This window comes from Lissotriton helveticus, chromosome 10, assembly GCF_964261635.1.
Source record: "Lissotriton helveticus chromosome 10, aLisHel1.1, whole genome shotgun sequence".
NCBI classification, from domain to species: Eukaryota; Metazoa; Chordata; class Amphibia; order Caudata; family Salamandridae; genus Lissotriton; species Lissotriton helveticus.
Window position 1 is genome coordinate 103,624,862 of NC_136071.1, and position 23,771 is coordinate 103,648,632.

The window sequence follows — 23,771 nt, forward strand, 5'->3', positions numbered from 1 at the left end:
GGTAACGCTTTTTCTGGTAGATACAGTATCTGCCTGTGGATTCCTCACCTTGTGAATATCCCCTTGCGTCAGCAACATTCGGAAATTCTTTTCGTAGCCTCGCGCCGACGTGGACTTGGACGTCATAGAGACACGGCATCGCACGCGACTCCGCTGACGTCACCGACGCCTATAATAGGCCCACGCCGGCGTGATGACATCAGTTCCGCCCTTTTTTCCGTGCCTTCGAGGCACACGGACGGACCAATGACAGCAGAAATGTACATAGTATACACAGTACACGATAGTCAAAATAACACACACAGTGTGAAGCAAATGTAAGCAAACATTTGAAATAACACATTTTCTTGACCATAAAATAAATACAATACAGATATTCTGGTATAGAAGAGTGGACAACGGGGAGGCGGGTGGGTCAGTGAGGAATCCACAGGCAGATACTGTATCTACCAGAAAAAGCGTTACCGAAGGTAAGTAACTTGTTCTTCTGATAGATACATCTGCCGTGTGGATTCCTCACCTTGTGAATAGAGTCCCACAGCAGTCCCCACTCCCGGAGGAGGGTGTCCACTCCGCTATACCAGGAAATCCTGGAGGACAGAGCGCGCAAAGTGGCCTTCCCTCCTCACCTCGGTATCCAGGCAGTAATGCCTCGCGAAAGTGTGGAGGGAGGACCAAGTTGCGGCCTTACAAATATCCTCTACAGGCACACCTCTAGACAAAGCCGAGGTTGACGACTTAGCCCTCGTAGAATGAGCCCTTATACCCTGTGGAGGATTCTTACCAGCCAAAGAGTAGCAGATCTTTATACAGAGGATGATCCATCTTGAAATAGTTCTTTTATGAACCGCTCTTCCTTTTTTGCAGCCAGCAAAACCAACGAAGAGCTGGTCATCCACACGACAGTCTTTAGATCTGTCCAGGTAAAAGCTCACCGCCCTCCTAGGGTCCAGACGGTGTAACCTCTCCTCCTCCTTGGAAGGGTGTTGTGGAGGATAAAAGGTAGGGAGGGTAATAGATTGACCAAGGTGGAAAGGAGTCACCACCTTAGGGAGAAAAGCAGCCCTGGTCCTAAAAACCATTCGATCAGCATGAATGGACAAGAAGGGGGGCTTGGAACTAAGAGCTTGAAGCTCACTTACCCTCCTTGCCGAGATAATGGCAACCAGGAAGACTGTTTTAAAAGTCAAAAGCCTCAAAGGACACCTGTGTAAGGGCTCAAAGGGAGCACCCATCAAGTATGTTAAGACAAGATTTAAGTCCCATTGAGGCACAATAAAGGGAGAAGGAGGGAATGTATTAAAGAGACCCTTCAAAAATCTTAAAACCACAGGAGATTTGAAAAGAGACGGCTGGTCCGGCAAACATAGAAATGCGGACAAAGCCGAGAGATAACCCTTGACTGTGGCAACAGCAAGTCCTTGCTGCGCCAAAAAGAGAGCAAACTGGAGAACATCAGATAAGTGGGCTTTCAAAGGGTCAACAGATTTCTCTCCACACCAGGTGACAAATCTAGACCATCTAGATGAATAGATGGACTTAGTGGAGTCACGTCTAGCTGAAAGAATGACATCCACCACATCTCGTGGGAGAGAAAAGGAATTCAGGTTGCCCCGTTCAATCTCCAGGCATGAAGGTGTAATGACTGGAGGTGGGGGTGTAGAACCTGCCCCTCCATCTGAGAGAGGTCTGCCCTGTGAGGGAGACGGAGCGGCCCGTGAGAGGAGAGGTGGAGAAGATCTGTATACCACACCCTTCTTGGCCAGTCCAGGGCGACCAATATGACTTGGGCCCGGAATGGGAGGAAACACGTAAAGGAGTTGTCTTCCCCAACTCAACTGAAACGCGTCCCCCAAGGCTCCTTGCATCGGATACTGGAGACTGCGGAATGACAGGCAGTGAGCATTCTCGCGAGTGGCGAACAGGTCCACCTGAGGAATCCCCCACGTCCGAAAGACGTGGCGAACCACCTCCGGGTGAAGCCTCCACTCGTGGTCGGCCGAAAACTGCCGACTGAGACTGTCTGCACGCACGTTCAGCACTCCGGCCAGATGATTCGCCATCAGACAAATCTGATGGTCCTCAACCCAGGACCAGAGACGCAGAGCCTCTCTGCAGAGACACTGCGACCCCACTCCTCCCTGCTTGTTGATGTACCACATCGCGGTCGTGTTGTCCGTCAGGACTTGGACCGACCGACCGCGAAGGGAAGGGAAGGGAGGAAGGCCTTGAGCGCCAAACGTATCACCCGCAATTCTAGAAGGTTGATAGGAAGCAACCTTTCCTCTGGAGACCAAAGACCCTTGACCTCCAGATCCCCAGATGAGCACCCCACCCTAGAGTGGATGCATCCGTTATTACTGTGGCCACCGGAGGAGGCAGCTGAAAAGGCTTCCCCTGAGACAGGTTGCCTTCCACGCCCCACCAAGACAGATCCGCTGCAGCTTCTCTGGAGATCCTCACTGACTCCCTGAGATCTCCGTTGTGTTGATACCACTGCCTGCGGAGGCACCACTGGAGCGCCCTCATGTGCCAGCGTGCATGGTTGACCAACAGAATGCAGGAAACCATCAGACCGAGCAGACGAAGGACCTTCAGGACTGGAACAACCGCTCCATTGTAAAATAAAGGAATAATTTCCTGTATGTCGCAAATCCTTTGAGGAGGAGGGAATGCACGAGATACAGTTGTGTCCAGTACAGCACCTATGAACAGGATGCGCTGGGAGGGCACCAGGTGAGACTTGGGTACATTTATCGAAAAACCCAACCTGTACAACAACTGGGTTGTCTCTTGCAGATGTTGGAGCACTCTCTCTGACGACTCTGCTTTGATCAGCCAGTCGTCCAAATAGGGGAATACAGGAATCCCCGACCTTCTGAGATGCACTGCCACCACTGCCATCACCTTGGTAAAGACTCGAGGCCCAGTAGTAATTCCAAAAGGAAGGACCGCAAACTGATAGTGTTGCGATCCCACCGTAAAACGGAGATACTTCCTGTGCGACTTCAGGATTGGGATGTGAAAGTACGCATCCTGCAAGTCGAGCGACACCATCCAGTCTTCTTCTAGCAGCGCTTGAAGAACCTGAGCAAGGGTGAGCATCTTGAATTTCTCTTGTTTTAGATAGAGATTCAAGATCCTGAGATCCAGGATTGGACGAAGTCTTCCATCCTTCTTGGGAATCAGGAAATACCGGGAGTAGCATCCCTGACCCCTTTCCTGCTCTGGGACCCCCTCTATCGCACCCTTTCTTAATAGAGTCTGAACCTCCTCCTGCAGGAGTAACAGATGTTCCTCCGTGCAAAAACCTTGGCAAGGAGGGTAATTGGGAGGAAATTCCTGAAAGGGAAGGGCATACCCATTTTCTACAAGATTGAGAACCCAAAGATCTGATGTAACCGATTCCCAATCCCGTAGAAAATGGGTAAGCCGACCCCCCCACCGGACCCACATGATCCTGAATGGCGGATCTAGGGCTGCTTTTCTGAGGCTGGAGGGTTGGAGGAGGTGGAGGAGGAGGAAGAGGACGCGCTCTTTGCTTTCCCCTGTAAGATCTGTACATGGAATTTTGCTGCTGCTGTTGTTGTTGCTGCTGCTGACCTTGTTGGTAATTCTGAAAGGAAGAGCGACCAAACCCCTGAGTCTCCTGGCCGAAGAACCTCTGATCTGGAGACTTAAAGATTTAGCAGTCGCCCTACTGTCTTTAAATCTCTCCAGGGAGAGAGGAGCCAAGATGGCGATCGGAACAGTCGCATGAACGCTTCGCTCTGAGGTCCCTTCCTCCCCGCTTGCCTATCCTGTCGATAATCCTGATCGAGGCTTTCTGATTTCTGCTGTTAGAGAAAATCGCTCACTTACCGTCTGATTTTGGGGCTCCAACGTGCAGTGGTTCCTGCGATCTGCCCTTGTCTGCTTGCTGGCCTTCCCGGCCCTGACGCCGGGGCCTCGAGAGCAGCGCCTGCCCGGCGGTGTTCGGAGTGTTGGTGGCCCTGGTCCGGATGAGAAGCCTGTTGGTGGGAGCCTGGGAGCCGCGAGCCGGGAGAGATGGAGCTGACCCACTCCCAATAGTGGGTCACCCCGTATGCCCGAGCAGTTGGTGAGCCGGAGAGAAGCCGTGTTGTCCGGGTCCCCTTGGGTGTGACGCCCACTCATGTTACTAGTCCCGTCCGGGAATCGGTGCCTGGCTCCCGGAGAGCTGCTGGGAGCACACCCGGCCTTCTGGTGACTCTCCTTTCCTCGCCGGGCGCCGACCGCGGCTGATCGGCTGTGAGTCCCGTTGCCTCTGGCGGTCGTAATGGACTTGGAGGTGGAGGGGATAATGGCGGCGAACGAAGTGCTCAAGATGGCGGCTGACCCCTTGGAGTGTATCCCTCCCGGAGACGGAGAGACTGCTGCATTTGAGACCCCCGGACCTCGGTTACATGGGGCGGCGCTTACACGTAGTCATGTGCTGTTTGCACTGGTTACTCTGCGGACCGATCTGCTCAGGAAGTCCCGGGACTTGGAGTTACGGATCGCTGCCATTGTCGATCCGCCATTTTGTGGCGTAGTGCCTTCTCCCCGAGTTGGTGCCGTTAAATCTCCTCCGGTTGCTGAGCCGGGGTCCCCGGATGGATCTACGATTTTGAGGGAACAAATGGATCTGGCGCCTGTGCTGCACTGTTTCCCACATCTTGTGTTCTCCAATCCGTGCTGGGCAGACCTGTTTTTGGACTTGGCCGCGTTGGTGATTGGCGTACTGTTGCATTCTGGCTGCCGCCATGTATCGTTGGCTACTTCTTGGTGGCTGGGACAGTGTTGTGCGAAGATGCCGCCTGCCTCACCTGACTGGTATGGACTTTTTGTATCGTACTGTCTCCTGACTGCACGGATGTTTGGCAGTTCTACTATTCACAGAAGTGGCCAGGGGTGACCTTGCTTAGGTCCTGGCGGGACTTCCTCTTAGTTAATGGCGAATCCGGGACACGTCTTGTGGACTGTTATTGATTGAATCCTGTGCGTTGGCTTTTCTCTGTATTCTTTCTGGCCTCGATCTTTAAGCTTTTAGCTGCGGGGATGGGGGGGGGACCGGGTGTTTACATCGCCGGCTCCTCTCCTCATTCTCTTTTTCGTTACATTTCTCTTCTTTTTCTTTTATTTCCTTCTTTCGGGTGACTCTGGGGCGACAGACACGCTGTTAGTGGGGTAGGCCATAGCCATTACGGTGATGTAGGGTGGCGGGTGATGGGGGGGGGGGGTTTGTTATTTTAATTTGTTTTGTTCTATGGTCCCTTTTTCTCCCTTTTCAAGGGGGTTGGCTATGTCTTCTTTTTCTCTCCTTTACTTAGCCGGTGTCTGCACTTGCCTTTCTTACTGTCTGGTACGGGTGGGCTTTCTACACGACATCTTGCTAAATTGCTTGCTATTGTTTGACCTTTGCTTCTGGCCCACCTTTGGCGGGCGTAGGGTGTATTTGGCCCCGTTCCTTATTATTGCTTTCTGATTGCATGGAGGGATATACCCCTCCCGTCTCTTTTTATCTGCTTGTGTTGTATGACGCCTTTGCTGATATAGCCGCTGCCCCCTCTTAATATTATAAAAATGAAACCTCTTTGATTTTGCGGCTGGCCCCTGTGGTTGTAGGCCTGCGCTTGTATTGCTCTGCTTACATTAATAAAGGTTTTTAAAAAAAAAAAAATCTCTCCAGGGCTGTATCAGCTTTTTTCCCCAAAGAGACCAGATCCATCAAACGGCAGATCTAGCAAAGTCGCCTGAACATCTGCCGAAAAGTCTGAGGATTTCAGCCAAGCTGATCTTCTAGTGGCAACCGCAGTGCACATGATACGTGCCACTGAGTCCGCAGTGTCCAGACCACTCTGTAATCACTTGGCGAGCCGTTGCCTTTGCATCCGAAATTACCTCCTCAAAATCCTTCCTGTTGGCATCAGGAATCTTAGGAGCTAAAGTACGCATAGTATCCATAAGGGCATGCATATACCTCCCCATCAGACAAGTGGCATTAGTCGACTTCAACGCCATGCTTGCAGAGGAGAAGGTCTTTTTAACCACCTGATCCTGTTTCTTTGCCTCTTTTTCACCGGGGACCTGAGGAAAGGCACTCACATTCTTTTTGGAACAGGCTGCTTGTATGACTAGACTCTCTGGTGATGGATGAGACGTCAAAAAAGCAGGGTCTTCAGGTGCAACCCTGTACCTTCTTGCCACACTCTTGGACACTGCAGGAGCTGACAGTGGTTTTTTCGACATCTCCAAAATGGGTTCCGTTAAGGCATCATTAAACGGAAGCAATGGTTCTACCACAGAACTAGGCGAATGCAAAACCTCTGTGAGAAGACTGGATTTAAGCTCCACTGTTGGCAATGTCAATTGAAGAAGGTCCGCAGCCTTCCTCATCACTACATGATAAGGCTGGACGTCCTTAGAAGGTGTATCAGAGCCTGATGGCAACTCCCACCCCGGAGAGAAATCCAGGCTACCAGCGTCAGCCAGTTCCTCAAAACAGTCCTCCTCCAATTCACCTTCCTCCATATCAGGATGCGACTCTATATACCTTCGCTCTTCCAAAAGGCGTTGTGCTTCCCTTCTGGACCTCTCCTTTACACGGCTCGCAGCCGGATCCACCAACGGCTCCGACGGAGCCGGGATCGGCGTCGGTAGCGAATCCGATGGCCCAGTGGGATGCTCTCAAGGTCGAACTGGAGCGGGCGACGCCGGAACCGGCGTCGACGACCTCGGCGGAGCCGGATATTGCCATGGCGGCGTTGGAGCCGGCCTATAGGGCATGAATGGAGCAGGAGGATAGGAGTGAGGGACTCCTAGATTGAAGGCCAGAGGACCCATTGGGCCCGAAGGTGCGCCAGAGGGGTACCACGCCCTTGAAAAGACGCCATACATAGCGTTCAAAAACGCCGATGGGTCCTGGCCTGGGGCTGGAAAGGGTGGCTGGAAACCCTCAGGCTGGTCTTGTGGAGGGTTCGGATTCGGCTCTTCGGCAGGCGCAGAATCCACATCCACCTGAACCTCTTCCTCATCTCGGGCCGGGGACGGCACCAGAGACGGATTCGAAGTCTGAGTCGGCGACTGCACTCGCGACTCCGAAGGCGAGGCCTCACCTTCAGGTTCTGAGACATCCAGCGTAACCACCTTAGAACGTACCTTCTTCGGTGACCTCGACCCCGACTCCATACCGGAACGACGTTGGGACTCATGCCTCTTCTTCTTATGCTTCCTCTTCGACTTCGACTTCGAAGCATGGGCTGAAGCGGACCTCGAAGACGACTCCTCTCGAGATCCGGATCTCGACTTCGACCTCGACCTCGACCTTCGAGAACGAGACCTCGAAGATTTTCCTTTCCCAGCCTTCAGCTTTGCTACCAGGAGTTTGGTCTCTCTTTCCCTCAGGGCCTTCGGGTTCATCTTCCGACAAGATGAACATCCATCCACATCGAGATCAGAGCTCAAACACCAAATGCAGTCCTCGTGCGGGTCAGTTATGGACATCATTTTCCCGCACTCCCTGCAGGGCTTGAAGCCGGTCTTCTTTGTCGACATCGTGAAGAGACAAGATACATAGAAGCAGAAAGCGGTAACAAAAAGGCAACAAAGTACCAGTTGACTACTGAGATTCCCGAAACCGTTAGCGTCGACGACACGGAAAAAAGGGAACTGATGTCATCACGCCGGCGTGGGCCTATTATAGGCGTCGGTGACGTCAGCGGAGTCGCGTGCGATGCCGTGTCTCTATGACGTCCAAGTCCACGTCGGCGCGAGGCTATGAAAAGAATTTCCGAATGTTGCTGACGCAAGGGGATATTCACAAGGTGAGGAATCCACACGGCAGATGTATCTATCAGAAAAAAGATTTACTTCTGAGAGCAGGATACTCATGGGCAGTCCTAAGTGAAAAGACAGTTTAAAGTGGACAGGAACAGATAGTCGAACAAAGAGCCAAAGTGTAGGCCTCGTTTTGACATGGTTAAAGCCCACGAGGGCATCCTGCTACCAGTATGATGAAAATTTGCTCCAGCAGAGTCAGAGGTCGTGGATCCTGATTTTCTTAGTGTAGGTCCTTAGAGGAGAGACTTCTGTGAAAACGGGTGCCAAGTTCCTGTCATCTTGAACAGAAGCTTGAAGGATACTTTTCAGGCAGGCAAACAGGAATGACTGCAAAAAACGACTATCAGAGCGATGGGAATTTTACTAGAATTTGAGAGGAAACGTTTTTCATTAATGGCTATGGTACAGAATTAAAATTCCCACACATCACAAGAACACTCCTGGTGCAGGTGAGTACTCAGGAGAGGGAAGATCCTGCCTGTGAAGAAAGCTGAAATGTATCCTGCTCACTACTTGCACACACAGACTGGAGTGCTCATCAAAGGTCAGATGGTGCTGTTACTGCATGGCTTCGTTAACGCAAAAGGCTAAATGAAGGTTCCCATTTGATGTGGGAAAGCCAGCTGACCAGTTGGTGTGGAGAGCACTGCGGGATCATGACTAGTGAGAGCTGGACTGCAGGAGTCTTCCGTGGGAGATGTGGGGCGACTTGCCACTCGTACTCTTGGATGGAGCAGGAGCAGGAGCAGAAAGGTATTTTTCAGTCTTGGGGCTATGAGTGGTCCTCCAGAAGTGTTCAAGGAAGTTAATTAGCATTTAAGTGTAACTGTCTGAAAGGTATACAACTCTCTGCATTCCCTCCCAGCGTCTGTAAGGCAGAACAGTTGGCTAGTAACTTTTCACTGTTTTGTGTTTGGTTAAAGACTGGCCTTCGGTGGTCACCTATTGTAATGCATGGAGACCAAACCTGAATAATAACAAACAAATTACTTATCTTCGGAACACATTATCTGGTAGAGACCATCTAGCTGCAGAATCCTTACCTTTACATTTCCCAGGTATCAGGCTGAATCCAGAAACTTTTGCTGAGCAATACCCCTTGGGCGCGGCATCGGGTGGCAGCATTCGGCTCAGCATGAAGTCTGCAGCGTCAGTTAGGACGTTGCATTGCCTATATAGGGGCCATCCAGGCATGCTGACGTCAGTACTTTTTGTTCCTTCCACGTCAGAAGCGCTGAGCCATGAAGTAACTAACGTAGTTGTGCGCAAAACTAGGACCCTAAAAAGGGGAGTAACCCTAGCCCTACAATATTAGTCCGCAAAGCGGGAAGGCATGGGTGGGGCTGTAAAGAATCTGCAGCTAGATAGAGTCTCTACCAGATAATGCGTTATCGAAGGTAAGTAACTTGTTCATCTGATAGAGACTTCTAGCTGCAGATTCCTTACCACTGAATTAGATACCAGAGCCATATCCTCCAGACGGTGGGTTATGAACTCATATCCTATATAAGAAAGTCCTGCAGGACCGAACGGGCAAAGTGCCTGTCCCTGCGGACCTGACCGTCTAGGCAGTAGTGTTTTGCAAACGTGTGCAAAGATGCCCACATTGCCACCTGACAGAGGTCTTGGACTGGGACACCCTGAGCCAAGGCCGTAGTCGTAGCCTTTCCCCTGATGGAATGGGCCCTTCATCCCTCAGGGGGCTGCTTCTTTGCGAAGGCATAACAGATCTTGATGCAGAGAACTACCCAGCAAGAGATGGTCCTTTTCTGCACTGCCCTTCCCTTCTTCGCTCTCACGTCCCCCACAAAGAGTTGGTCATCCACCCGGAACTCATTTGTGCTGTCAAGGTAAAACAACAACGCTCCTTTTGGGTCCAGCCGGTGGAGACGCTCCTCTTCCTTAGAAAGATGCGGGGGAGCAAAGAAGGTGGGCAACGTGAAGGACTGGTCCAGATTAAAAGGGGTCACAATCTTTTCTAAAAAGGATGCCGGGTTGCGAAGCACCACCTTGTCCGGAAAGGGCATAAGATAAGGAGACGAGCAACAAAACGCCTGCAGCGCACTCACCCTCCAGGCCGATGTAATCGGCACCAAGAAGGCTGTTTTGATGGTCAACAGCCGGAGGGGACAATTGTGTAAAGGCTCAAAAGGAGCGCACATCAGGTAGGTGAGGATCAAATTAAGGTCACACTGCGGCATAACAAAGGGCGTCGGTGGAAACAGGTGAGCCAGCCCTTAGAAATCTATATACAATGGGAGTTTTGAAGTGAGAGGGTTGGTCTGTCAGCCGCAAAAAAGCAGACAGAGCAGAAAGGTAACTCTTGAGAGTTTCCAAAGCAGATACCGGTTGTGCAAGGAATAGAATGAACAAAAGGACAGTAGTAAGAGAAGCAGAAAGGAGGGTCAATAGACCTTTATGTACGGTATTAATACAAATTTCTGCCAACGGTAGGCAAATACCGTCTTACTGGAGGGCCACCTGGCTGCCCGAATAGCATTACAGACTTCGGGAGGAAGGTCAAAAGCTATCAACTGTCGCCCCTCAATCTCCACGCATGAAGGCGCAGAGTTGACAAGTTCGGGTGGAGAACCCTCCCCTGCTGCTGCAACAAAAGATCCTCCCGAAGAGGCAGCCTGATCAGAAGATCGATTCTCATTCTCAGACGCTCTGGATACCAGGCTCCCATTGGCGAGTCCGGAGCCACAAGGATGACCTGGGCACGGTCGCTCCTGATATTTTTCAGAACCTTGCGCAGGAGTGGGTTGGGCGGAAAGGCGTACAGCAGGTCTAATCTTCACTCGCGACGAAAAGCGTTGCCGAGCAATAGCCGACTTGGAAACTCCAACACCAATACTGCTGACACTGCACGTTCTCTTCAGAGGTAAACAAATCTAACCAAGGTTCACTCTACAGCTAAAAGAGACCTTGCGCCACCTCCAACTGGAGACGCCATTCGTGATCTGCTAGGCATCGACGACTGAGTTTGTCCGCCCTGGCATTCAGAGAACCTGCCAGGTGTTGAACCACCAGGGTTATGCGCTGCTGTTTCAGCCATGTCCAGAGACGCAGGGCCTCTCGACAGAGGGAAGAAATGCCTGCAATGCCACTCAAATCACCCAGAGCTCCAACAAATGTATGTGATGCCCCGTCTCCTCCGTAGACCAGTGTCCCCTGATCTCCACCTCTCCCAGATGGCCGCCCAATCCCAGAAGTGATGCATCTGCCATGACTGAGATCTGGTTGGGGAAGGGAGACGGGTCTGTCACTGACCCAATCGCGGTTCGTCAACCGCCACCATAGATCTCTTGCAGTTCCTTCTGAGTTCTGGACCATGACGGTGAGATTTCATTGATGCTGTGCACACTGGAACTTTAGGTCCCACTGCAGAGCCCGCATACGCCACCTGGCATGCTTTACCAACAGAATGCAAGAGGCCATGAGACCCAACAGCCTCAGAGTCAGTCTCACCGAAATCCAGGATAGAGGCTGAAACATCGGAATCATAACTTATATATACTGGACTTGCTGCTCTGGAGGATAGGACCAAATCTGCACTGTGTCCAGAGCTGCCCCAATAAAAAGGAGCGTCTGAGAAGGAGTCAAGTGGGACTTCGACACGTTTATAGAGAACCCCAGCGAATGCAGGAGGACTGCCGTAGTCTGAAGGTGGGAGACAACTGCCTGGGGCAAGGACGCCTTCAACAGCCAGTCATTGAGGTCGGGGAAAACTGACAACCCTAACCTACGCAGATGAGCTGCGACCACCACCATCTCCTTGGTGAACACCAGAGGGGCACTTGTAAGGCTGAAGGGGAGTACAATAAACTGGAAGTGCTTGTGGCCTACCTTGAAATACCCCCCCAAAAAATGAAATACCAGCATTTGTAAACCTCACAGCTAACTCTGCAGAGTTGTCCCGGGCTTGGGGGCCGACAGGAAGATTAAGCGAGCTATTGCCCAGAGTGACAAGGTGCTGGGCTACCCTGCCACCAGTGATCGAACCGTGAGCCCCCGTGAGCGGCCGCATTCGACACGGTTAGCCATGCAGTTCTGTTAAATAGACTGCAGAAACTGGGCGTGAAAGGCAAGGCTCTGAAATGGCTACAATCATACCTGTCTGGTAGACAACAGGTAGTGACCATGACTCCGTTTGCCTCCCTCAAGTCCACGGTCCACCATGGAGTACCACAAGGCTCGTCGATCAGCCCTATCCTTTTTAGGTCTCGCCTGTCGATGCGCATGCGCATCGAGCAAGCGAGACTATAGGGGCTCATCCACTCTTTATCCACACTGCAAGGAATCGTGGCGATTCCTTGCAGTGCCCGTGACTTTTAAGGTCAATGCGCATGCGCATTAAGCTTATGCGCATGCGCATTGACCTTAAAAGTCACGGGCGCGTGCATGTCCGTCTTTGTTTACCCGCTCCGCCCCCTCCCGCCGTGTCGCCTTGCCTACTCTCTTCCACAGCCTCCCCCAGCTCCGCCCCCTCACTACTTGATTGCACGGCCGCTAGGCCGTGCCTCCCCTACTCTCCTCCCCCCTCCTCCTCTCCTCCCCTGCCTGCCTGCCGCTAGCCTTGCCTACTCTCTCTCGCACCCTCCCCCAGCTCCGCCCCCTCACTACTTGATTGCACGGCCGCTAGGCCGTGCCTCCCCTACTCTCCTCCCCCCTCCTCCTCTCCTCCCCTGCCTGCCTGCCGCTAGAAAGCATGGGATACTGTGCTGCCTTAACTATTTGCTATGGCCATGTTAAAATCAGAGCCAAGTCGTAAATATACATTTTTCCACACCACTGTTTTTTCGATAAAAACGTGATTATTCACAGTTTACGCTGCTAATCCGTGACCAAACAGACAATATGAAGCTCTGAGTCTATTCTCTTCCTAGCGTGCTGTGACTGCCTCCCCCGCTGTATCCCCTCACCCCCCCCCCCCTGCTGTATCCCCTCACCCCTGGTCTCTCCCCACGTCTCTCCGTTGCTCTCCCCTCTGCTGTCGCTCTCTCTCTCGCTCACTCCCCGGCTCTCTTCTTGCCTTGCTGCTGCTCTGCCTCTTTGTGTCTGATCCCAGGCTCACATGTCGGAGCTGGCAGCCCCCGCGGCTAGTTCCTATCTGTGCGACAGCATTTTTAATTTAACACAACCGCCTTTGATGTTTTCAAATATTTATAGCCAGCTTCAGAGCACTGCAGAAGTGTTTCCATTCAGATGGAACGGCTCGGCTCGCTCTCCTCGTGCAGGCCCTCTTAAACTCGGATCCCGCGGGATTTAGTTCACGCGAAATTCTCTCCGTGTCTCGTGCTTTTCTGTCTCTTTAACTTTTACTTTCCTTTCACAGCCTGTCATATGTTGTTGGACTCTCCCAGAAATAGCTAATGGATCGAAATATCAGAATATACAGAAAATCGAAAACTGCGACCAAGAAAAGCTCGTGCTGAGAAGTAAATCTTTAAATCTAAGAAGGACTTTGCGTGCTTTACAAGTGTTTACAGGGGAACAGCGTAGAACTGCACAGTTAATTTGATAGTACAAGCACATGCAATGGATGCACTTATTTCATATCTGTTTAATCCGTTCATTTTAATTCCTTTGGTCGCTTTAGTTCTAGTCATTATTTCTTTGCCTCTCCGATTGCGCTCTTCAATTACCCTCCACGCCCACAATTTATTTTTCTCATTCTCTGTAGTACTCTGCCAATTCTCACAATGTCTACCATTTTTCGAACCCCGCCTCCCCCCTCCCTCCCAGCCTCCACAGTTTCCGCTCTTCCAATATTCTGAATATTTCTGAATTGTTTCGTTTCTCTCCCTGTATGGAAGTGTGAAGTTTAGAAACTACCTGAAAACGTGGTTATTGAAGCAGGCTGTACACTCACCCTCAACCCCTCACTCACCCTCACTCTCACTCATCCTCACTCACCCTCAACCCCTCACCCTCACTCACCCTCAACCCCTCACCCTAACTCACCCTCACCCTCACTCACCCTCAACCCCTCACTCACCCTCTCACCCTCAACCCCTCAACATCAACCCCTCACCCTCACTCACCCTCACCCTCACTCACCCTCACTCACCCTCACCCACCCTCACCCACCCTCACCCTCACTCACCCTCACTCACCCTCACTCACCCTCACTCACCCTCACTCACCCTCACTCACCCTCACTCACTCTCACCCTCACTCACCCTCACTCACCCTCACCCTCACTCACCCTCACTCACCCTCACTCACCCTCGCTCTCACTCACCCTCAACCCCTCACCCTCACTCACCCTCAACCCCTCACTCACCCTCACTCACCCTCACCCACCCTCACCCTCACTCACCCTCAACCCCTCACCCTCACACAGTGCAATAGGTCTCGGAGCATTTGAGTTAGAGCTTTTAGAAATGTTTATGGCTTTTTTTTTTAATTCTTTAGCATTGGCTACAGGAAACAAAAATGCTAAAGATTTACACAAAAACCCATAAACAATTCTAAAAGCACTAACTCTAATGCTGCGAGACCTATTGCATTTCCAATGCTTGTTAATATATACTTGCAGCCTTTGATCCCTATTATGAAATCTTATGGGATCGATTTGATTAATTATGCTGATGACACCCAATTGGTGTTCTCTCTGGAAGGGAAACATGCGGTGTCCGTGGACACATTTCAGGAATGCATGTGTCGGTTCTCCAGCTGACTTAAAGCTAACTCCCTTCAATTTAACGAGGGGAAAACGGAGGTAGTCTATTGCTCGACGGTCAAACTGAATCAACAGCTACCGTGCGAGCTTAGGGTTTCGCCGGAGGCCGACCCCTGCGTCCCAGTAAAGACCGTGCGGAATCTGGTAGTACTGTTTGATGAAAACCTTCAAATGGTTTCGCAAACCAACAAAACAATTAGTGTCTGTTTTGGCTTGCTAAAAGCACTCAGACAGATTCTTCCCCTCCTGCCCGATGAGACTAGACCCTCGGTGGTAAGGAGCACAATCTTGGCTAGACTGGATTACTGTAACTCCCTTTATTTGGGCGCCCCTTTATACATCTTGCAGGGGCTGCAGAGAGTCCAGTCGCTAGCAGCCAAGTTGGCACTCAATAGACCAAGTAGCTCCTCTACCACAATGACCTTGAGACCTTCACTGGTTGTCTGAACGAGACAGAGTTACTTTCAAATCTCTGTGCATAGTCTACAGAGCGTTACACAGTACGGGTCCTCTACCAATGCAGGAAAGATTCACATGGTACAAGCCCACTAAGTCTCTTCGCTCTTCCACTCTAAGTCTGGCAACTACCAACAGATTTAAGAGATCCAGGATGGGAGGCAGAGCTTTCAGCACAGTAGCGTCTCGCTTATGGAACGAGCTGCCCCAGAACATCAGGCAAGCCGACTCCTTGACAGGCTTCAGAAAGAGCTTAAAGACATGGCTATTCGCCAAAGTTTGAGACCCTGGCGCCCATCATCCAGTCTTTCAATTCGCGGTTTCCATCTGATTGTGTTTTTTCTCGAGAGCGCCAGGATACCCGTAGGGTGGCAGTCGCGCTATACAAGAGCACTATACAATACAATACAATACAATACAATGTTCCGGAGTCAGCCGCCCTGGCCGCTGAACCACAACTCTTCCCTTGAACCGCAGATAACACCTGTTGCCTGGCAGGATGCGTATGTGAAAATACGCATCATGCAGATCCAACGCTAACATTCAGTCTTCTTGATCTAGGGCTCTCCAAGATCTGAGCCAGAGTGAGCATCTTGAATTTCTACTTCTTGAGGAAGAGATTGACGTTCCGAAGATCCAAAATGGGCCGCAGCCCTTTGTTCTTCTTCAGAATCAGAAAGTAGCGGGAACAGCCACTGTCTACTTCTGAAACTGGGACCCTTTCTATAGCTCCTTTGACCAAGACAGCTGTAACATCCTCTTGGTGCAACCTTAAATGATCCTCCTTCAGCAGTTCCTAATTTGGCAGAATGAGAGGTAGAAAAGAGAGGAAAGGCAAAGAATATCCCTCCTGGACGATCTGCAAGATCCACTTGTCAGATGTTATGGATCTCCAATGGGGGAGATGATGATGAATTCTCCCACCAACTGGAGTTGTATGGTCCTGCAGAGTCAGCCTAGGAGTGCTTGGAGGCTACGGCTGTTGGGGGCAGTGTGCTCAATGACTTCTGGCCTCCATTCCTGGATCGGACTACACCACATCCATGTCCTTGCACAGCTTGGGCAGTCTGTGCAGGATGGTGGCTGGGATTGGGCTGATGCTGCTGGAAACCCTTTTCGTTTCCACGAAAGGGGTGAAAGGAAGACTGGCCACGAGGAGTTGAGAAGAGGCCCAAGGAACTGGCTGTAGCTCGTGAGTCCTTGAACCTGACCAGGGCCGAGGCTGCCTCTTCCCCAAAAAGACAGGTTCCATCAAAGAGTATGTCCATCAGATTGGCTTGGACATCGCCAGAGAAGCCACTTGTTCTAAGCCAGACGTGGTGCCTCAATGCCACTGTCCTTGAATTCGATCTGCCCGCGAATCAGTCATATCTAGGCCATACCGTATGGTGACTATTGCTGCATCTCTTCCGTCCTTGACTGCTTGGGAGAGCACAGCCCTGGCATCATCCGGGACCTGTGGCAGCACTTGCGCAAATGCCTCCCAAAGGGAATGGGAGAAAATGCCAAATAAGCAGGCGGTATTCACCGACCGCATAGCCAGGCTGGAGGAAAAAAACACTTCTTTCCAAATGAGTCCACCCTCTTCAATTCCCTATCTGGAGGGGCAGAAGGGAACACGCCCTGGGACGTAGGGGCTTGCACCACCAAACTTTCTGGGTTAGGGTGATGGCTGAGGAACTTTGGGTCGCCGAAGCCGGACGATACTGGCGTGCAATCATCCTACTCACAGGAGCCCCTGTGCTAGCTTAGACAATGTGCCTAGAAGGACGTCCTTAAGTGCCTCATTAAAGGCAAAAGGGGTTCAGAAGCGGTAGTCTCTATTTGAAGCACCTCAGCCAGGAAATTAGTCCTGAGATGCACTGAGGGCAGTTCTAGTCCAAGGACCTCAGCTGCCCTCTTTACCACCATGGCATAGGATGCCCCCCTTCCGTAGCCACTGTTGGCGGAGAAAGCCTGCCAGTATCTGGGGAGGTCTCCAGGCCACTGTTCTCCCCAAGTTCCCCATATCATTCCAAAAACACCACAGACATATCCTGGTGTTCCTGAGGGTCCATAGACCCCTCATAATTCTCTCCTGAGGCTAGAAGGTCTTAAAAGTGCTCCGGCGACAACACAGAACCACTGGGTTCAATCGACGCTGGATTCAGCGTAGATCGAACTCGTTCCGACTCCTTGTCGTCTGGAATGAGGATGGGCCTGGTGTCGCCAATGGGCACTGTTGTCACTGGAGGCACCAACTCCGGGTCCGATGCCAGGGGAGGTCGCGATGGCACGACCGACATCGACCCGGATCTGTGATCGGATCCATGAGGCCCCACTGGCACCGTGAGCGAAGCAGACGGCGTTGGGCCCAATGGGGCCCCTTCTGACTCCACCTGAGAGCTCACCAGCGGGGTTTTATACTCAAATACGTGGCACGTGGCCTCGTATAATTATTTTATTTGAGCGGGAGTTGCTCCAGCTCTGCAAAACCGTGCCTAGAGCGTTCGTGCTCCTTACTTTTATCGTCAACGGACGACAACAGAGGTGAAGATGAAGTCCGTTTGGACTTCTTCTTCTTATGCCTCTATTCCCCGAGTGTCACAAGGATCTTGAGTGGGAAGAAGAGGACTTAGGGCTCCGGGAGCGGACCTGTGACCTCCTCTTCTTCGATCGGGACCGGGACCTCTGAGGAGTCTTGCTGGACGGTGTCGATTGCCAGGCCCCTGCGAGTAGCATCATCGCCTACTCCCTCAAGGCCTTCGGAGCCATGGCACGGCAGTCCAAGCACGACTTCGAATCATGGTCGTGCTTGAGACACCAGAGACAGACGAGGTGGGGATCGATGACCGACATCATGCGGAGGCAGGCACTGCACGGCTTGAAACCAGTCTCCCTCAGAAACCTCCCTCGCACATGAAGTGGAAAAGTTACTAATCGACAAAAATGGAGAAAAAAAAACTGCCAAAAAGCGGCAGAAGTTTAGGTCTTTCCAGATCGGCACTTAACTGGCGGAGAAAGAAAAGAACTGACGTCTGCGGATCTGGGTGGCACCTATATAGGCACTGCAACGTCATAACTGACGCGGACCAGAATGGAGCCACCGGACGCCGCACACAAGGGTTATTGCTCATCAAAAGTTTCCAGATCCAGCTTATGCCTGGGAAATTCAAAGGTAAGAAATCTGCAGCTAGAAGTCTCCATCAGATATTTTTCCTAAGGGTATTTTATGACTGGATTAAGCCATATTTCCAGGCTTACTCAATCAGATTTTTAACGCTGGTTGTGTCATTTTGATTATTATATGGTCTTGGGTTTTTCAAATATGCTGAATGGTTTTCTTTAATTTATGGTTGTCTGGTACAGGTTGCAACACTTTCTCGTTTCTCTAGGCAAAGCCCTGCTGCTTGTGCCAGGGTTTCAGCAGTTTTATCAGTGTACTGTGCTGTAAGCTAGCAAGACACAGTCTTATTAAGTTGGTAGGGCACTCTCATCCCTCTCCCTTCTAACTATTAATGTATGTTCTCACAGTAGGATTAAGGGACAGGGTTAGGGTTAGGTTAACATTTGGGGTTAGTTTAATGTTAGAGTATGGGATGGTGTAAGTAAGGGAATGTATTACGATTTGGAGTCAGGAGCAAGGATCAGTGTAAGGCTTAGTGTAACGATTTGGTTAAGGGATGGGGCTAAATTAGATTCGTTTTAGGAATTGGGTTATGGGTATTGAAGGTGAAAATAATAGTGAAAGAAAAGACGGGTGGCAGAAGCGATGGTACAGGAGTATCCTCACGCCTACAAAGTAGAGATATTATGAGCTCAGGGATAAGAGGTTAGTGTTAAAGATGGATTAATAGGACAGATGAAGCAAGGAATCACAAATGTAAATGGTAAGAATTCACCATTTTTACTTCTATAGTTTTGTCTATGCAAATGAATGTTTGGTACCATTGTTTACCTATCATTTTATGCAAACTCCTTTATTGCATGCAATGAAATCCCAGAAAGAATCAGCCTGAAGAATTTTCTATACCAATCTATGCCTTTGGTGGATGACTAGCTGCAAGCAGATTCCCCTCCAGATTTAATAATACCTTCACAAATTACAGAATGTTCTGTTAATACAAAACTCTAAATCAGGTCCTGGAATCATACATAGCCTGCGCTGAGGTTACTTTTAAAAAGGTGCATTCTAATTTTTAAACATATTTTAGTATTTGTGTAATATCTAGAGACCAAAAAGCAAATCTTCACCATTTTTACTTCTATAGTTTTGTCTATGCAAATGAATGTTTGGTACCATTGTTTACCTATCATTTTATGCAAACTCCTTTATTGCATGCAATGAAATCCCAGAAAGAATCAGCCTGAAGAATTTTCTATACCAATCTATGCCTTTGGTGGATGACTAGCTGCAAGCAGATTCCCCTCCAGATTTAATAATACCTTCACAAATTACAGAATGTTCTGTTAATACAAAACTCTAAATCAGGTCCTGGAATCATACATAGCCTGCGCTGAGGTTACTTTTAAAAAGGTGCATTCTAATTTTTAAACATATTTTAGTATTTGTGTAATATCTAGAGACCAAAAAGCAAATCAGGGAAAAATAAAATCAGTTGAGATTAATATTTACCAGTGGTGATGTGTAGTAAGAACTGTGGTCAGTTTGACCCCATGCTTTTTGACTGCATCCACAACCTGTAAGAAACAATCAGAGATTAGTGAGACACTGACTTATACATATAACAAACAATATAGTTAGCAGTGTCTGGCTAAATTATTTGTAGAGCAAGAATTGAAGGGTAAAATCGAACAAATGTCTGAGGCAAAATTAAAGCGCGCGAGAAACTTAAAGAAATAATGGTGGAGCAAGTAAGTTGCTATTTCTGCTCCATATGTCAATTATGGCTCCTTATGTTCATCTATGCAATTGAAATGTATTAAACAAAGTGCTCTTATAAGCAGTTACGACAGATAAGGATTCTAGTGGGTGTTCCTTGATTTGCTATAACCTTGCAAAAAAAAAGAGGCACAACGTCACACACAATATTATAAAGCTGCATCGCCTCAGAGTTCTAGGATTTATGAAAACTGTACTAAACGGAAATGGTTTGAAAAACGATGATCCTTTAAATCCATACAGTTAACAGGCCGAGCGTTAATGAGGAAAAACACAGCAGTATGTTGTTGGAGGTGCCCTATTTTTTATGGGAAGATGGTATTTTTTTTCAGTTGAGCCAAAGAAAGTAGAACTTAATTTTTATACACATTGTTAGGGTTGTCCTCAAGTACATCAAAATCGCCAGCACTGTAACAGAAATAAAAGACAGACAACATTTACCCTGCTCCTAGGCTAAATCATTCCAGTTCCCCTGCTATCTTCTCTGTTCCCTGATATTTCGCTTTGTTTTGATTCTGGACCGTAAGTGACCCATGTTTCTAGGCTTACTGAGGAAACATTTCACATTCATGAGCAGGCTAAGTGCCAGAGGGGGCTGGAAATGGACCTAGGTGATAGTCTCTAGTCTTTATAACATATTTGTAACATGAGCATGAATGGTCCTGGACTGCTGTTCTACTTATACTATGGGACAATTGTGATTTTAGTTCTAAATTTATGAGTGTAGCACCATAAGTAGTGACTCTTCCACGCAAGTCTTACACATTGAGGATAGGTCTGCACAATCGCCAAAGCCACACTCCAAAGTATAAGGGTGCTGTATCATCAGCTCATCAAATACATTCTCAGCTGCAAGCGCTGGAGGATCCGGTTTCCAACTAATATAAAGGTTTGGGTTATTACCCACAAGGGGACTGATAGAAAACAAATCTTAAGTTAAGTATCAAAAGCCTTAATTTGCTAGACAAGGGGACTTTACTAACTTATCTCATTCATGGAGACTCTGTTGACAGTGATAGGAGTGCCCATTTCACCTTTGTTATGATACTGAGGGTGGTGCAGTGAAAGGAGGACCATGACACAGAGTTGATGGTTAATACTTAACAAAGGAAGTTGATCTTCCAGCACACTAACAATAATAATGGTAGAGTAGTGTGGAAAAGTAGGATCTGCTTTCATGGTCATTCCCACTTTTCCCTGGCGTCAATATGTTGTCTAACTAGTATGACTGGGATCCTGCTAATCAGGACCCCAGTCTCTGTGCTTCTTTCCTAAACGCAACAATGTCTCAAAGGGTATCAGTTAGTAGTCAATTTCAACAATAGCACAATTAATTGCTGGGAGCAAAGGAAAAGACCAAGGACACAAAACACAACTTAACAAAAAGCTATTTTTTGGTAGTTATATATGCTATAATTAACTTCATATATTTAGAAGTGTATAAGACCAGCACTGCGTTATATTAATCGGCATGTAACCTGTGGATTACTGTACACAAGTGCTCGTGAAATGATGATGACGCAAGTGACACATGAGGAAGTATTTACAACGACACTAGGGTCCTCGAAAAAGACAATTGGTGATGAAATTTACATAGTAGAGATACCCAAACAATGAATGTTAATATATACAAGTTGAATCAAGATGTGTCTTCTCGAAGAACTAGCGCCGAAATTTCGCTGTAAGAGTCAACGGCGTTTCGGCCTGTAGAAGTGGGGTTAGGCCATCATCAGGACCAGGTTACTCTTTATTTTAATTACAGTGGCGATGAATGTGACAGGAGTCCCAATCGCAAGAGTGTGGAGTACCTGTGTAAATCCAGTGTAGTATGCATCTGTTGGTTAGGAAGGGTTCTGAAAAGCATTGTGACGTTTTGCGGACTTTAGGAGTTGTCTGATAGATTTGGATAGTAATTTGCACAAACCACAACCACAGACTGTCTCCTATTCACAAATGTAGACCTTTTATGGACACCGTTAATAAATATTTGAATTTGTAGGAGTTTCTTTTCATTTTGACGTACAGTTAATAAAAACGTCATTGCCTTTCCAAAATATGCCTTCAAGGAAGGCATGTTGGACGAAGCATGCCAGCTCTCGGTTCATTATGATAACAGTTAAGTTTCAGAACACCAATGCTGTAATTTTTCTTTCTAAAACGGAGGCTGTTATTGTGTCTAGTCACCAGTTGCCTGCACTGAGCCTATGCTTTTCAATACATTTTTTGAAGGACAGTTAGTTGAAGACGTTTATTCTATTCTGATTTTGGGAGGTCAACACTGTGAGGTAAGTAACTATGTCTGAATCTCCCTAACAGAAAATATATTTCAGAGCTTTATGTCTGAGAAAATAACAATAGAGTCTAACGTCAATGACCAATACTTCAATTTGTTGATCAGCCGCTCTAGAGAATGATAAGAAATGTGTGCCAGGGGTTTGACTCCCAGTGCATGAACTAATATTTTTGTGTTTCAATGGCCGATACTAAAAGTATCATTAAATCCAGTTAATTCTTATATGGTATTGAAGTGCAAAGGATTTGTGGTAGGTGTTGTATAAATTGCCAATATCATCAGATATACATCGTACAGCCGTACAACAAACTAAATTATGTGTTTTTGCATGTCTACTTACCATTAATTAATCCCACAGTACTAGTAGCAGCGGCAGTCATATCAATTCAAATCTGTGCCCTTAATGTGTGACATAACGTGCATTATCAGGTTTTCAACTAACTTAATAGTGTCCCTAGTTTCCAATCCATTTAGATCAATGCCGAAGTCTCTTGGCAGGCTGTTTAACCCCTTGGGTGCTTATGACGAAACCACGCGGTCATGAGTCACGGGCGGCGTGTGCTCCGTCATGCCGCTGCCGCTCCTCCCACGCGGCACTAATTCCCCGCCTGTGTGGGTGAATTAATGAGGGGGCGGGGTCATGATGGAACCACGCCGTCATGAGCACACACCGCCCCTGACTCATGGCGGCGTGGAGCCTTCATGAGCACCGAAGCGCCGTGCTCACATCCCCCCCCCCCCCCCGAGCGCCGCAGCAGAATTCGCGCCGCAGCAAAGGGGTTAATGAAAACATGCTTTCTTGGCTCAAATTAGCGCTTAACTCAATTTGAGAACATGGTATATGAAATGTAAGCTCATGTTTGTAAGGGCTGTCTAGAGTTTGGCAGGGAAAAGCTAGAATAAACCTTGTGGGTCATTTGTTACATTAATATTCATAAATTATATAGTGCACACCATTCGCCCTTAGTGGCCAAATACTAGGTGTCATCAGCCACCTCGACCACTTTCATATTATTGATCTCGAAACAATAAAAGTTTGGGCAAAAACTGCAAGTCGCAGGCAAACGTGAAGCAGCCCTCAATCTAATGCTCTAACTTACTTTGTTACAAAGGGGCGTCACTGTCCTTTCAAACTCAGCACTGCCACCAACAGAGGGTTAACCTTGGAGACTAAGAGACTGCATTACTAGAGAGAAATAATTTTGGCAACAGCATATCTGGAGCAGACAGGGATGATTAAAACTAAGCTCGCATGTTCGAATTGAGAAACAGTCAAGAACCGCAGATAAACACTCGAGGTCGTTGCTTGTAAAAACAAGGATAACAGCAGGCAGTACTAATCTCGGATAGTCACCTTCTGGGGTTGCACTGGGTCAACGACGGCTGCTTCCTTGGTGTCCTCGTCAATGAGGAGGTACATATAATTATCCGTAAGTGCTGGAAGCAGCTCGACCTTCATGTCTGACTGGGAAACTATTGCAGACTTTCTAAAATCGGATTCCTTGCGAGTAAGCACAGAAAGAGGCCCCCACAGAGCTGGACCTGCAAACACAAAGGAAGAAGCGCTGATATTAAAGTTAGTGCACACAGCCCAATAGATGAAATAGATCACG

General features: G+C 48.8%; 1 protein-coding gene across 4 annotated transcripts in view; it reads right to left on the minus strand.

Annotated features, from left to right (window-relative positions):
- The window catches only part of HAGH (hydroxyacylglutathione hydrolase), a 408,719-nt gene that overhangs the window by 262,717 nt on the left and 122,231 nt on the right, over positions 1-23,771 (minus strand). For all 4 annotated transcript variants that reach the window (XM_078664886.1, XM_078664885.1, XM_078664887.1 and 1 more), the window contains exons 2-3: positions 23,513-23,700; positions 19,599-19,663 (exon numbers count right to left, since the gene is read on the minus strand). In XM_078664886.1, the coding sequence (XP_078521012.1) occupies positions 19,599-19,663; positions 23,513-23,700 (253 nt within the window). The remainder of the gene's footprint in view (positions 1-19,598; positions 19,664-23,512; positions 23,701-23,771) is intronic.